The following is a 14,853-nucleotide window of genomic DNA, read 5'->3' as shown; positions in this document are numbered from 1 at the left end:
CCGACCAGGCGCCGAGTGCTGCCAATCACAACACACACTGGCCCAGCTAACCAATCACAGCACATTTCTTATTTCAGAAGGCGGGCCTTCATTTGATACAAGAACTATTCGATCCGTTCATGCCAGACTGGGGAGAGAGGTGTTGTAATAATGTACAATATGTGAAAAATAATGTTTTTCGAACAACCTAGTATGAGAGCCTGTTCTAGTACACCCCCAAAACAAAATCAAGACTTTGTAATAGAGCATAATAGGACCCCTTAAAGAAATATTCTCTTTTTTTTGTGGACCCAAATTGAACAAGCTCACAGTACTAAAAAATATATATTGATTTTAAACTTTAAGACAATCAGGAAAACAACTTACATCGGGGATTACAGTGTGCATGTCGAATAAATACTTTCTAATAATATATATTATTAACAATACTGTATATACAGTACTTGTCAAACATTTGTAAGCATTATGATTTTAAAATGTTTTTAATGAAGTCCCTTCTGTTCACCAAGGCTGCATTTATTTGATCAAAAATACAGTAAAAACCATAACATTGTGATATATTATTATATTGAAATGTAGCTTTGCATCACTGAAATAAATTGCATTTTAAGATATATTAAACAGTCATTTTAAATTGTAATAATATTTCACAATAGTACTGTTTTACTGTATTTTTGAGCACATAAATATGGACAACTGGATTAGCACAATAGAAACCAGTGAGAAAATTGGGACAACTTCTACTAACACCTGCACATCGGTGACTAAAAATGTAAGAACACTATAAAAATAATAATAAAATAAAAATAAAAAAATATCTTTTCAAGTTGCATGTAGAACAGAAAGTGCTTTTAGAGTACATTTTACAAGAAAAATACTATTTCAGTCTGTTTCGCATTTAATTTAATTTTCACATTTAATTCGATGTGCTACTTTGTAATTAATTGTGAAATTTACTAGCAAATTATGAGTTAAAATAGTTTCTACACATTTTTTTTTTCATTGAATGCTTCAACAAGGGTATTTTTCATAACATTAGTTGGCCGAAACAATATTTCTGCCTTTTAAATTTTTTCTGATTCATAATTCTTGTACTGTTAAATATTTGATGAATAGCCTATGATATGCCATTTAATATCAAACTCCATTGTAACAACCCAGCATAGTGTGGCAACACCTCCGTTATTAGGACATGGTGTCACAACTGTCAACATGTTCAATGAACTTTGAACATAAGTATCATTATTCCTGAACAATAACTGTGTAATAGTTCAAATATGTTTAACAGACTATACACTCACAGGAGTAAGAAGTGAAAATTAGCTGTAACAATTCATGATTTATGAAACTGATCTACAACAACAGGAACTTGTCAAGCCTTCCCTGAACACCGCTCTGCATCTGTTGGTAATATGAGCTCTCAGAAATTACTAATTGTTAAGAAAGCAGATTTCATCTTGGCTTATGACAAAATTAGATGTCTGTTCACTTAGCTTTTTCATCAGAGTCACAGATTTGATTTTTACTGTCATGAAAATATATTAATCTCATTATTAAAACTTAAATTTCTCACTCCCCATCATGTTCTTGTTTATAATTATTTGCTTGCCACATAGACATTCCTCTGTTCAGCTCCCCTTTGACCTACAAGTGGGAGGGCAACTTCATATTTTGTGCACAAGTTACTTTGCAATCATTTATAATTTCACGTTTTCAGATGCAGGAGAAAATCTGAAAGAAAAAGTTTAGAAAGAAATTAAACATTTTTTGCAAACACACGCACGTACGCACGCACGCACGCACACACATTACACAGTCATTTTTGAAATCAGATTATCAGAACATATTCTGGGTAAAACAAGCATTGGGTCTGTATGACAAAGTTCCTCTTTACCTAGATGTGTACGAACAGGAGAGAGATAACAGTAACATAACATAACAGTTAAAAACGGGACTGTGTGGTAGTAAGAGCATCCAGTCTGGCATGAAAATGAGGTGCTGTGTTTTTCTGTTTCTGCTCCTGCAGGTTTTGGGAGTTTTAGGTGAGTGTGATCTTGATATATTATTAGCAGAGTGTAAGAAATAAATATGTAACAATACTCTGGTAAGGCTAACAATGGAAACATACTGTATATGCAGCGGTCATACTTTGCTAAAATAAAAGTCAGTGGTTAAAATGACTTGGATTTGTTTTTATTATTAGAAACTCTTAACCTTTGAAAACAGTCTAAAATGCTGCTTTTTAATCTTGTAAATCCTTAAATGAGTAACATGACCTTCAACATGCAACCATAGGCTTTCCTCTGTTTAAACTCAGCTTAAAAGCAGATGATGCTCTGCAGATAGCACTCAATCGGATCAATGCACGCATTGCCACCAATCACCTCTACAGAGTGTCCAAGGCGTCTGTAAAGAGGGTCAGTACACTCTTACAACTCTTTCATTTCTGCATCTGTCAAAACTGGTATAGGGTGACTAGTGAGAATCCAGCAGACAATGTATAACACAAATGAATAGTTTAAAAAAGGCAACAAAACCAAAAATATCGATAGCAGCTTTCCAGTGGTCAGTGATTGTCCTGTAACAACTGCTGATCATTTGCTTTTATTTACCTTAAGATTGTTCCTCTGGGAATGGGCACGTTTGATCTGCATCTGAGGTTTGGCATTAGGGAGACGGAGTGTCAGAAGAGCTCTGGGGTCGATCCTCAAAGCTGCATGTACCGCAAAGGTTTTTTTGTGGTAGGTTATCTCAAGATGTTCATTCACATTAATATCATATATGATGGACATTATTAAGGTCCGGGTTTGCTGATAGATTGTAACAAATGGTGTTTGTATGACACAGAACAGCTGATGTACCAGGGTTGTGCACCATTCATAATTAAATTGATAACGCCTTTAATATTCCAGTTCAAATGCAGAATTTTAATTGTGGAGGCAAAAAGGATGCAATATGTGAATAGTCACAGACATTTGTATAAACTGCTGTGAGTGGTTTTAATTTTTAATATAAATTACCCATAAACGTTATCACACACATGTTGTCGACAAAAATGACAATAATTGTGTATAAAACAACAGCTAATGATATTTAATTTATATACATTATATTTAATATATGATTATATTTCATATTTTATTTTACAGACCATGGTGAAAGACTGAATATTCCCAAACAATGTTGAGATTATTTACAATATATTTATATAATTTACATTATATACATTACTGTTCAAAAATTTGATGCCAATAAGCAGAGGTGGGACCAAGTCATTGTTTTGCAAGTCACAAGTAAGTCTCGAGTCTTTGCATTCAAGTCCCGAGTCAAGATCCCAAGTCAAGTCCCGAGTCAAGACAGGCAAGTCCAAGTCGAGTTGCAAGTCCTCAACTTTTAGCTTCAAGTCTTAAACAAGTCATTAGTGCTCTTTGCCCAAATTAGTGTCTCAGTGTTAATTACCATATCAAATTCATAGTAATTTATTTCAGGAAGGCAGGTAGAATATATTTTTTACATAGTTACATTTCATGTGAGATGGGTGCCCTTAGTAAAACTACTCAAGTTAAATTTAGGGATTGTGCCAAAATAGGACAAGCAGTGAAAAAAAAAAAAAACTATTTTATTAGTAACAGAATAGCAAAGACAACTTAATTTCAGAGAAATAACAACTGCAACATACTTTTCATGTGTGCATAAGAATATATGCTTCTAGGTGTTATATCAAAGCCAATGAGCCATTATTTGGAACCTCAATGAAACAAATTATAGCTAAATGGTTTGCAGTGATTAATTTTAAATCTAGATTAAATCAAGGTTTATCTAATAATTCTGTTGCACCAAACTTTAAACCTTTAAAAATAAGCAGGTTTACATTTTTAACTCATCATTTTGATCCTGGATTTAAATTATATTTAAGATTAACTTTAATCCTGTTGCACCATAACTTTAAACTCAGATTTACTTTAAACTTAATGGAGGTTTAAATAAAATAAAATGCACATGCAAATAAAATATGTAACTGATCGAACAAAAACAGTGTAGATCTGACAAAAACAGGTCTCAGAGGTGTTTATTACAAATAAAAATGAAAATGAAAGCACATGGAGTTGGCAGTGCGAGGGTCGTGGCGGGGGGATGCGGATCCGTCACTCATGGTGCACCTCGGTGTCGGACAAACAGAAGAAGTGAGGAATATTTAACAGCAGCGGTCACAGTGATGATGAGGCGAGCACCAGTGAAGTTTCTCATGCCCGCTCCGTGTGTCTGCTGGGCGGCGATTTTTTTCTTTTTCTTATCTCTGTTCTTTTGTCGTAAATTGTGTTATTACTCCATTAATTTATACTAGCCTATATATCCAGCGCTCCCTGAACGCAGTCTCTGGCTTATTGCCAGTCAAGCGCAAGCACGCTGCAGGGCCGCGTCTATAACGACTTTGATCTGATCATAAAGTCTTTCCGAGTCACAGGACTCAAGTCCAAGTCAAGTCTCGAGTCCTTGCTGTCAAAGTTTAAGTCGAGTCTCAAGTCTTCTTTAATTAGGCTACGTCGAGTCGAGTCGCAAGTCATCAAATTTGGGACTCGAGTCCGGGTCAAGTCTCGAGTCCACACCCCTGCCAATAAGTACATTACAGTTTTCACTCTATTTTGTTCAAATTTCTGCAGCCTTGATGAGCATAAGAAACTTTTTTAAAAACAGTTTTCCAACTTTCAGTTTGGCACAGCAGTAAATTTCAAATCGAAAAGGCACTAAAACTACCAAAACACTTCTTAAAAGTTTCTTCATAAATCTCAAATCAAGTCATTTTTCATAACACTAGCCAAGTTTGTCACCTAGCAAACACAGTGTAACCCATAAAACAATTACCTAAAAACACTAACAGATAGCATCAGTGTCTTCTTTTGTACAATTCCTTAACAAAACAAGAATGACAGCTCTCCACTGTTTAGAATCCCCTGCAGTAAATGTTACATGGTCCATATTTACATTACAGTACAAAATCATTCCAAAGTCTCCCCTTTTTTTATAGATGGTAATGAAACTGAAAGACTTAACAATTGTGTAGTTATTCAGCTACATCTAACTGTTTGCTAGCATTTCATTTTTTAGGTTTAGAATATATTTCAGTATGGTATTATGTAGAAATGCAGCAAACTGCTGTCTTATTCAGTTTATCCACAGATGCTGTTGTGCTCACTGTATGAAGAGTTTTGTCAAAGTGATCCAAGCATTGAAAAATTGGCCCTAGCAACTGTAAAAAAAACTATACCGACCTCAAACTTTTGAATGATAGCGTATACCACAAAACATGTTGGACTTTAAAAAAAAGTCTTAAAGGTGTCCTATTATGCTCTTTTACAAAGTCTTGATTGCCAGTGTGTGTTGTGATTGGTTAGCTGGGCCAGTGTGTGTTGTGATTGGTTAGCTGGGCCAGTGTGTGTTGTGATTGGCAGCACTCGGCGCCTGGTCGGGAAATGTCATGCCCCTTACCATAGCCGCCTGCGAGCTTCAGTGTAAATCAGACTGTATAAAAACAGGTGTAAATATCGCGTCAAAATCAAATCATTTTGAGCGCGATTTAAACCCGGATGATTGTAACCACTCTAAGTTCGTCTGTTTTGGGAAAGCTAGTGTGGCTCCGACGTAGGGATAACACTCGTTGTCTTCTCTGGTGCAGCTCAACCAGGTCTCAAACCATTCGGCGATATTTGTGATATCACAAATCCCGGAAAATATGCGTTGTAGTCCAAACGAGTCGTTCGTTGTAGTTTTTGAAAAGTGATTTCTGTTAAATAAATATCTCCTTTTGAAGTGGACTTTGAAATTTGTTACTTTGCAGATCGTTTTTATGCTCAAACAGCAACATTACAGACTAACTAAAGTTGAAAAAGTGAAAACAGCATAATAGGACCCCTTTAATGTTATGTGACTGTTGAATTTGCTGCAACATTTTTTAAATGTGTATATTAACAATGCTTTGTAGAAACTTGCATAATGAAAAATAATAATAAGTAATATTGATTAGTAATATTAAGAGTATAAAGTTCTTTTTTAGTGAATCTTATTTGATTCTTGTCCATACCATTGGGAATTTAGTCGGAGGCAGGGTGCTATATCAGAGCCAGAGTGAACCAGGATATCACTCGCATCATCTCTCTCAGATGCACAAAGGCCGACAGCTCGAGCTCGGAGTCCAGTGAGGAGGTGAGTGTCAACATAAAGCTAAGAGACTGTATTTCACCATGGGCATACAAACATTTGCATGAGTAGATACAGGCCAAAATGTAAGTGTCTAGTAAACAAGCAAGAAGGGCTAGAATGAAATGCAAGTTTGCATCAGTAAATGTAATTTGATTAAAAACTAGTTGTGCAGAAGTATGTGAACTGTGTCAAGGATAGTTAAACTGAAAATATTATTTTAATTTTAAGTAAATAAATTTTAATTTATAAATGCATGACTAAACAATGAATTAATTGCTGACAACTTCTTTCCGCCAACAGGGGGGGTTAGGATTATACTATGATTTAAATCATTTTGGGACTGGAGGTAAATACATTTGTCATATTTCATACTTTCATATTTGGTGTATAAATATTGCAATCACAATGTTAATAATGCTTTGTAGACCGCACACATTCAACTTCAGCACCAAGCATTAATGTGGTTCAACCAATACATGCGGGTCATCATGACAACACTGAAACCAACCATGTTCGTGGAGACCATTTCAGCAATCACCTGCCATATCACTGACCTGCTGGATGAAATCACATGAAGATTCTTCATACAAACATTAAGGTGCTACAAACATAAAGCTAAATGAAAAGACTACTGTACTAAGGATTTTGCCAATGGCTACCAATAACTGCATCCTCCACTGAAACATGAAACAGGATTATTCACTCTATGAGATATGAATACAAATAGAAACCTGCTGGCATTAACCTCCACAAGAAACCCAATAAAAACAGAAACATGGATGATATTAACAAACCGGATACTTTAATAATTTAATATCAACTTCAGTTAGTCACTTCTCAACAGCCTGAAAAGTTTCATGATATCGTAAATACATTCAATAAACAAATTCTTCAAAATCAAATGTGGACATGAGGTAATATGCATACTTTGTACTAATGGAAAGGAGCTCTTATAGAGCCATTATAGGTGCTCACTGTAAGATTCTAAAGTTGTATGTCATGTCTAAATGGGAAAAATATGCCAGAATCCTTTAACAAGTAAAACCTACAGGGAAATTTAACTTCCTAATGGCCTCTTTTTGTAAGATGATAATATTTTTATCGGTTATTTGATACGCAGGTTCTAGAATCTTAAGGCGTGGCTGTATTCACGAGCCAATGATACAGGTTGTAATACAGGATATACAATAAATCTATGTGAATAATGATTGTGTCATTCAGTCACATGACTTAAAAGCCTATCTCTCCATAGGTGAACAATTTGTAAAAGTCAGCATGAATGTTCACCAGAGGAAGTAAGGACCAACAAGGAACAGCAAGGCAGTCATTTGTTTTACCTAAACAAAGATACTGCAGCAAATGAGAATATCTACAATTTAAACAGGTCTAATAATAAAAAAAAAAAACATTCCACAGTCTCACAGAACTAGACATTGAGTCAACTCCCTGAACAAGTCCTTCACGTTACAGTTTTGACAATTACAACTAAAACGCATTTAAAGTGGCTCAAAGAACAATAGTGATCAAGATACATTCTAGATGCCTCCATTCAGCACTGGATCTGCCACATAAATGGTTAAAGTTGTGCCAAACTAATATACCAGCCAAACACACTGTCTAAATCAACTTACCCATCTAAAACTCCTCAAACAACAATAACCATCCAACCATTTAAAAAACTTCAGTCTGAAATAACAAAATCTCTTCAGATTATTAAATAATCGATAATATATAAACAATATAAAATCAAAATTAAAAATCCCACCCAACCCCAAAGTTCAAAACGTTTGTCTTCCCAAAAAACAATAAGATTAATAGTTTAATGTAGTTTTGTCTTCCATGCAGTACCAAGGTGTTGAAGTGGAATCACTCAGTTGTTTGGAACTGGAACTTATGCACTGTCACAAAGTCACAGTAAAGCTGAAACTTCTTGAGCTGTTTTGTACAGAAAAAGCTGAGCATATCAACAAAATGATGGCTTTCTCCTCTACAACTCTATGACACAGACATGAAAATAGCAAGCAAGAGTGTCCAGGAAAAGTTGCAGTTTTCTAGTTTGTGAGTTTGGTGCTGTGGTCCCGCTTGGGTGGGGCAGGAGGCGGCCCTCGCCGTAGCGTTGCATAGCCTGAGATATTCCCGGACATGAAGCCACTACCACTGTGTCTCAGTTGATCATGCAGAAGCTCAGGTGGAGGTGGTGGCAAAGCCATGTCATCCATTGTGGCCACAGGGTCCAATTTGTCTCCAGAGACTCGCGAGGACTTGCGTTTCAGTGTCTTGTTAAGGTCCTCCAAGAAGTTTGGCTGTGTGGTGCCTTTGGAAGAAGAAGGGGGAATAGGGCACCCTTTTATGGAAGGGGGTGAGAGTGGTGGAGACCCTCTAATAGTGTTGCTACAGCGAATTGATGCTGGAGGTTGCGTCTTCTTCAGGGAACTCTTGCCCCAAGCAGGCTGGGGCTGAGGATTGACCACAGCCACCTTCGGAGACAAACCATTTGGATCACCTGGAAGGGGCGGTGGTGGAGGAAGGTCAGACTCCAGTGGGGGAGGGGGGAAGATGTCATTTTCTGGGGGTGGAGGGGATGGGAAATCTGCAGTCGATTGGCGGTTCTGATTCAATTTGTTCTGCAAAGCCAAAGGAAGATTTGACAGATTGAGCTTCCCTGGATTGGGGGGTGCACGAGGACCTGTAGAAAGCTCCTTGGAGGGTGAGCTACTAGAGGTTGTTGTCGATGATGAAGCAGAACTAGGGTTTAACTTGCTCACCAAGTTCCTGCGGGAATCCTGGTACTCCACAGAGGCATTGTACTTCACACTGGAGTTGCGCTGAGGAGTCAGTGGAGGTTTCTTGACCCCTGCAGATGAGCCAGAGGGGGATTTTATGATAGGGGAGCCTGACATAGGAAGAGGAGGAGGAGGAGGAGGTGGTGGTGGTGAAGGAAAGGCAAGGGTACTCTCTGGAGGCGGCGGTGGAAATTCAGGTGACCTCTGTTGCTGCTGGCCTTGACCTACAGGCTGCCATTTTGGTTTAGCCTTCACTGCAGGTGGGGACTGAGGAGTTTTGTGACTTTGTGACTCAGTTTGATTGGTCATTGCAGGAGATGCAACAGGAAACTGGCTAGCAAGCTGCTTAACCAGAGATGGCACTGATGAGGTTTGGCTGGAGAAGGGTAGTGTCTTGGAGATGCTGTGTTGCTTGGGTAGTGTATGTGGGGGTTGGTTCTTCAATGGTGCTGGAGGTGGTGGAGGAGGAGGTGGTGGTGGTGGTGCTGGAGTTTGAGGTGATGGAGCTACTGGGGATACCGGAAGAATGCCATACGAAGGTTTTGGTGCTGTCTGGGGTGGAAATCCACCAGTGAAAGTTTTGGGCAAAACTGCAGGATGAATTGGCAGCTGCATGGGAGCTGATGGAGGTGGTGGAGGAGGCGGTGGTGGTGGATTTGGAGCTGTATGCTGTTGAGGAGGGAGTGTAGGTGCTGATGGTAGTGGTGGTGGAGGGAGAGGTGAATGGATCTGATTGGCTGGTGGTATTACATCCTGGGGTACATTGGGAAATTTGTGGGCAAGGACCTGCTTGTGTCCATTGGATATGAAATGTGCCTGTACTGTAAAGGTTGGTGGAGGAGGGGTAAGGCTATTAGCCTGAAGAGGGGGTGGAGGAGGTGGGAAAGGCTGCGACTGGATTGGCACTATGGGTGGAGGAGGTGGCAGGGGTTGTGACTGGATTGGCACTATGGGTGGAAGAGGTGGTAAATGCTGTGACTGCATGGGCATTATGGGAGGAGGAGGTGGTAAAGGCTGTGACTGCACAGGCATTATGGAAGGAGGAGGTGATAAAGGCTGTGACTGCAAGGGCATTATGGGAGGAGGAGGTGGTAAAGGCTGTGACTGCATTGGCATTATGGGAGGTGGAGGTGGTACAGGCTGTGACTGCAAATGGCTGCTATGGCTTGAATGGGTAGAACGGATTGATTCTGGCCTTGCCTGAACCAATATAAAAACAAGAAAGAATAATAATACGTTATTTCTTAATTTAATATCCTTTCCGCTTTTAGTGTGGTTCATCTTACTCTGTGGTGTTTTATCAAGAGATTAACTGAAGAAAGTGCTCAAGTAAAGAGATGTATCTCTCCAGAGAAAGAGGACAGCTCACCCTTGTGCTCTCCTCTATTTGTGTCCCTCTCTTCCAGGCCTCAGAGAAGATTGAACTGACTACACTCTGGGAGCGGGCATGGGAGGATGAAGTACCATCTGACATACCACTGTCTGCCTGGCTAGAGTGGTTTGACTGTGACTCTTTAAGCACAAACAAATATGCACAAACATCAGATAGCAACCTACAGTAACAAGTAGCATTTACAGTAATAAGTCAGTAAAATCACTATTATGCCATGAAAGGAAAATGCTCCATAAATTACAATGATATTTGAAAAAAAATAGATTTCATAAAAGAGTTTACAAAGGTCAGTGATCAGGTTCAAGTTACTCACCAGGTATACTGACTGAGCTTGTTCCCGACTTGATGCTGGTGCTGGAGAGAGAAGACCAGTCATAGGCAGCCTCTGTGCGCTTCATGGCTTCCTGATAGTTCACATACAATTGCTTCCCATACTGTACATAAAACACATTCAATGATGAAGTTATATAAACCCAACATATACACATACATGGTTGAAGATTAAACAATTTCCAACATGAACACTGGTTATAAATTCCTTTTCAAATACAGAAGAGTTACAGTTATATAAATGTGGCATATTAGTTTCAGAGGAACATGTTTTGAGGCCACAGGTTTCATTAATTGAACAGAAAACATAACAGACAAGCTATGGGATTACCTTAGCAATACGAATGCCATTGACCCATTGGTGTAGAGTTCTGACATCATCACAGCACAAGTATTTGATATACTGTGACTTCTTCTGGATCTGAGGGTGCTGTGGGCACAATCAACAATATTACCAAGACACTGAAGACATCAATGGTTCAAGAGATTTTCTTTAGATTGCTAATACATATGAACCACTAGAGGGCAGTAACAATGATTTAGACCAGGGGTTTTTAAACCTGTCCTGGAGCACCCCCAGCACGGCACATTTTGTATGTCTCCTTTATCAGACACACCCAATTCAGGTCTTGCAGTTTCTACTAATGAGCTAATGAGTTAAATCAGGTGTGTTACATGAGGGAGACATACAAAATGTACAGGGCTGGGAGTCCTCTAGGACAGGTTTGAAAACCCCTGGTTTAGACAATATGCATAATGCAAAGCCATCTGCCACACAATCACATGTGAGTTGTCCATACAGTTAGCCACCTGTTGGCCTACCCATTTTTTAATTTAGTTAAAAAAAATTATATTCACAAATGTAGTCTATTTACATTTGTGAAAATAGATAGGGATCAGTGCATTTAAAGGGTTAGTTCACCCAAAATGAAAATTAGCCTGTGTTTTACTCACCCTCAAGCCATCCTAGGTGTATATGACTTTCTTCTTTCAGACGAATCCAATCAGAGTTGTATTAAAAATTGTCCTGGCACTAGTGGGCGGGTGTTTCTCTTTAACAGTCCAAAACACGTTAAATAAAGCGCGCGCTTCCGTAATAAAACGTGCCTCACACGGCTCCGGGGGGTGAATGAAGGCCTCCTGTAGCGAATACATGCGTTTTTGTCAGAAAAATATCCATATTTCAACCGTAATAAACACTTTTCTATCACTTCCGCTATCTGTAATATGCAGAAGCGTTCTGGCGGATGACGTAGGCGTTGCGTGATTAGTGACGAACGCAGAGAGAGAACAAAACAAAATGCCGGTCATGAATTAGAAGCACAAAACGAGGATTTGTAAAGAAAAATGTTGGAGGATTTCAATATAAGCCAAGAGGAGACTGGTTTTCCTTTGCTAAAGTAAGGAAACTTTGCTACCTTAAACTCGTGAGACTAGCCTATCTCAGAGGCGCACACGCGCGACGCATACGTTCTACGTCATCTGCCGCAACGCTTCCGCATACGGCAGTCAGCAGAAGTGAGAGAAAAGTGCTTATTACGTTTGAAATATGGATATTTTTCTGACAAAAACGCATGGATTCGCTACAGGAGGCCTTCATTCACCCCCCGGAGCCGTGTGAGGCACGTTTTTATTACGGATGCTCGCGCTTTATTTAACGTGTTTTGGGCTGTTAAAGAGAAACACTGTGGTGGAGCTTATGATGGAGCTTAGAAGTGCCAGGACAATTTTTAATATAACTCCGACTGGATTTGTCTGAAAGAAGAAAGTCATATACACCTAGGATGCTTAGAGGGTGAGTAAAACACAGGCTAATTTTAATTTTTGGGTGAAATAACCCTTTAAACCTTCCTATGAGATTCCAGAAATTCAATATTTTAACATTTTATTTGATTTTACTCTTGGATACTATAATGGATACTATAAATAAATGTGTAAAATGTTTGAGTAGACAGATTTGCTTCTTTAGCTACTGAGGTTCGCGAGATGTTGTTGATATACACTCTGTATTGGGGAGTAATGTAATACATGTAACAGTGTTATGTAATCAGGATACAAAAAAACTGGTAATTGTAATTCGTTACAGTTACGTCATAAAACAAAGTAATCAGATTACAGTTACATTTTGTAAAAAATGGGAATACTATCAGGATTACAATGGTTTCATTAAAGTAAAGAATTACTGATGATGGGTGGTGATGCGTCTCTACTAATAGCGAAATCTACTTAAAGAATAGTGCTGTTATAAGTGATTCGCGCTTTCTTCCCGTGGGAGACTGCAGCAAGCTCTCTCAGCACATCTTGCCTTTGCTGATTTTGCTAATCTGTTCGAAAGTTGGACCGTCATTGTGACATCCTTAAAAATTAGAATAGGGTCCATGTCAGGGCGAGCTATTCTAATCGGCCTATTGCGTATTAAATTACAGTGGTAGGTGACGTCAAGTCAACTTTAGGCTTTACGAATCAAGGCGAGCCTTTGGAAGGTTTAATTACCTTAGACCAACAGGCTAATGTGTTGTGACAATGTCTGATGTCGGAAGTGTGCAGAGGATTTCTTTTTCCCCGATTCAACGGGGTGAATGTGTCAGTGGTCGAGGGAGAATCAGCTTGTGTCTTGACGGCTGAAATCGAAACTCTTTTAAACAAATGGGCAATCAGAGTGGTGCCTGAGCCGTCAGGGATTTTATTCCCGTAATTTTGTAATTCCAAAGAAACTGGACACAGCCCTTCATCCAATTTTGGACCTTCGTGTGTTGAACAAGCACCTACGAAAGTATTCAATCAGAATGTTGACACACAAAGTACTTTGTCGATTGATTCGTCGGAATGATTGGTTTGTGACAATCAATCTGTCAGATGCATATTTTCACATAGACATTTACCCCTCTCACAGAAAATTCCTCAGATTTGCATACCAAGGCACAGCTTACGAGTTTCAAACTATTTAGTTCAGGCTATCTTTAGCCCCAAGGGTTTTTACCAAATGTGTGGAAGCAGGCCTGTTCCCATTGAAGAACAACGGAATAAGAATATTGTCTTACATAGACGATTATCTGATATGCTTGTCGCCAAGAGAGCAAGCAGTGAAAGACACAGAGGTGTAAAATCATCTCAGCAACTTGGGGTTCAGGATCAACAGGATAAAGAGCCGTTTGGAGCCCTCTCAACAAACAATATCTGGGGCTCAGCATAGACTCCTTCTCTTATCAAGTCACACTAACAGAAGGGATAATTGCGTCTTTCACACAATGTCTCACCAGCCAGACGGCCAGACATCCTTCTTTATGCATTCCCTCCTCTGAGCTTAATTTCCCCCACTCTAGCCAGAGTGAGGGAACAGGGTCTGCCATTAATACTGATAGTTCCACACTAGCCATCCAAACATTGGGTGGCCAAGATGGTTTAACTGCTGTCAGGCCAGCCATGGCCCCTCCCATCCATCTCCTGTCCCAGGATAGCTCTCTGGGCTTGGCCCGTGAGAGGTGGAATTTGAATGCAGCAGGTCTGCCTCCATCAGTCATACATACTATACAGAGTGCAAAAGCCTCCTCTACTCGCTCACTTTATAGCAATAAATGGCCAGTCTTTGAAGAATGGTGTGAGCAGTAGGGCTGTCAAAAAAAAATGTGAATTTCGAATATTCGTCGAATAAAAAAAAAAATCCACAATCGAATAAAAAAATGTTGCATTCGAATTTTAGGTCTGCGTCAGCCATCAGGCAGCCTTATCAGTGGCGCATGAAATGCGACGACAATGTAAGTGTCATTGCATTTTAATGCTTTTGTTAGCCTATCCAGTTGAACCCAGCAGATGCAGCGCTGCTACGTTGTTCATTCAATATATTGCAGAAAACGAGAGCATCAGTGTGGCGAAGATGTTGTTTAAACTGAACAACGAAGCTGAAACCAAACCGTTCACACAGAACGCATATTTATCACATTTTCTAGCGGGGCATCTATCAGCGTTGCACTCGCGTCTCGCACAAGAGAGCGGCATGTTTAGAAAGCCATGTAAAATTAATGTAAATTCAAGTTTTAAAAAACATGTCTCAAGACTTTTTCCCCCATCCCACTGTATCTCATGTTTTTAAATGAAGAAAGTAGCCTACTCTTTGTGATTGGTTTTCGGTCCTTTGTATTAAACTATACA

General features: G+C 39.2%; 2 protein-coding genes across 4 annotated transcripts in view; one reads left to right on the top strand and one right to left on the bottom strand.

Annotated features, from left to right (window-relative positions):
- Positions 1–1,941: 1,941 nt before the first annotated feature.
- On the top strand, positions 1,942–10,433 carry LOC107705037 (secreted phosphoprotein 24). 3 transcript variants are annotated; one of them, XM_016508153.1, is made up of 7 exons: positions 1,942–2,042; positions 2,296–2,417; positions 2,619–2,741; positions 6,094–6,201; positions 6,499–6,544; positions 6,624–6,796; positions 10,388–10,433. In XM_016508153.1, the coding sequence occupies exons 1-6, from the start codon at positions 1,985–1,987 to the stop codon at positions 6,749–6,751; spliced, it is 585 nt and encodes a 194-aa protein (XP_016363639.1). In that variant the 5' UTR covers positions 1,942–1,984; the 3' UTR covers positions 6,752–6,796; positions 10,388–10,433. The 3 variants fall into 3 exon arrangements, with proteins under 3 accessions (XP_016363639.1, XP_016363638.1, XP_016363637.1); XM_016508152.1 differs by lacking the exon at positions 10,388–10,433 and adding an exon at positions 7,451–7,575; XM_016508151.1 differs by lacking the exon at positions 10,388–10,433 and having other exon boundaries at positions 6,624–6,910.
- LOC107705038 (ras-associated and pleckstrin homology domains-containing protein 1-like) overlaps positions 7,967–14,853 on the bottom strand; it is a 54,299-nt gene continuing 47,412 nt past the window's right edge. Inside the window, exons 12-15 of the mRNA XM_016508154.1 lie at positions 11,036–11,134; positions 10,688–10,808; positions 10,351–10,493; positions 7,967–10,181 (exon numbers count right to left, since the gene is read on the bottom strand). Of these exons, the coding sequence (XP_016363640.1) occupies positions 8,250–10,181; positions 10,351–10,493; positions 10,688–10,808; positions 11,036–11,134 (2,295 nt within the window). The 3' untranslated portion in view covers positions 7,967–8,249. The remainder of the gene's footprint in view (positions 10,182–10,350; positions 10,494–10,687; positions 10,809–11,035; positions 11,135–14,853) is intronic.

Source organism: Sinocyclocheilus anshuiensis, unplaced genomic scaffold (assembly GCF_001515605.1).
Source record: "Sinocyclocheilus anshuiensis isolate Anshui unplaced genomic scaffold, SAMN03320099.WGS_v1.1 scaffold2533, whole genome shotgun sequence".
Taxonomy (NCBI): Eukaryota; Metazoa; Chordata; class Actinopteri; order Cypriniformes; family Cyprinidae; genus Sinocyclocheilus; species Sinocyclocheilus anshuiensis.
Note: the sequence above shows the minus strand (reverse complement) of the source record. Positions and strands in the feature narration are given on the sequence as shown.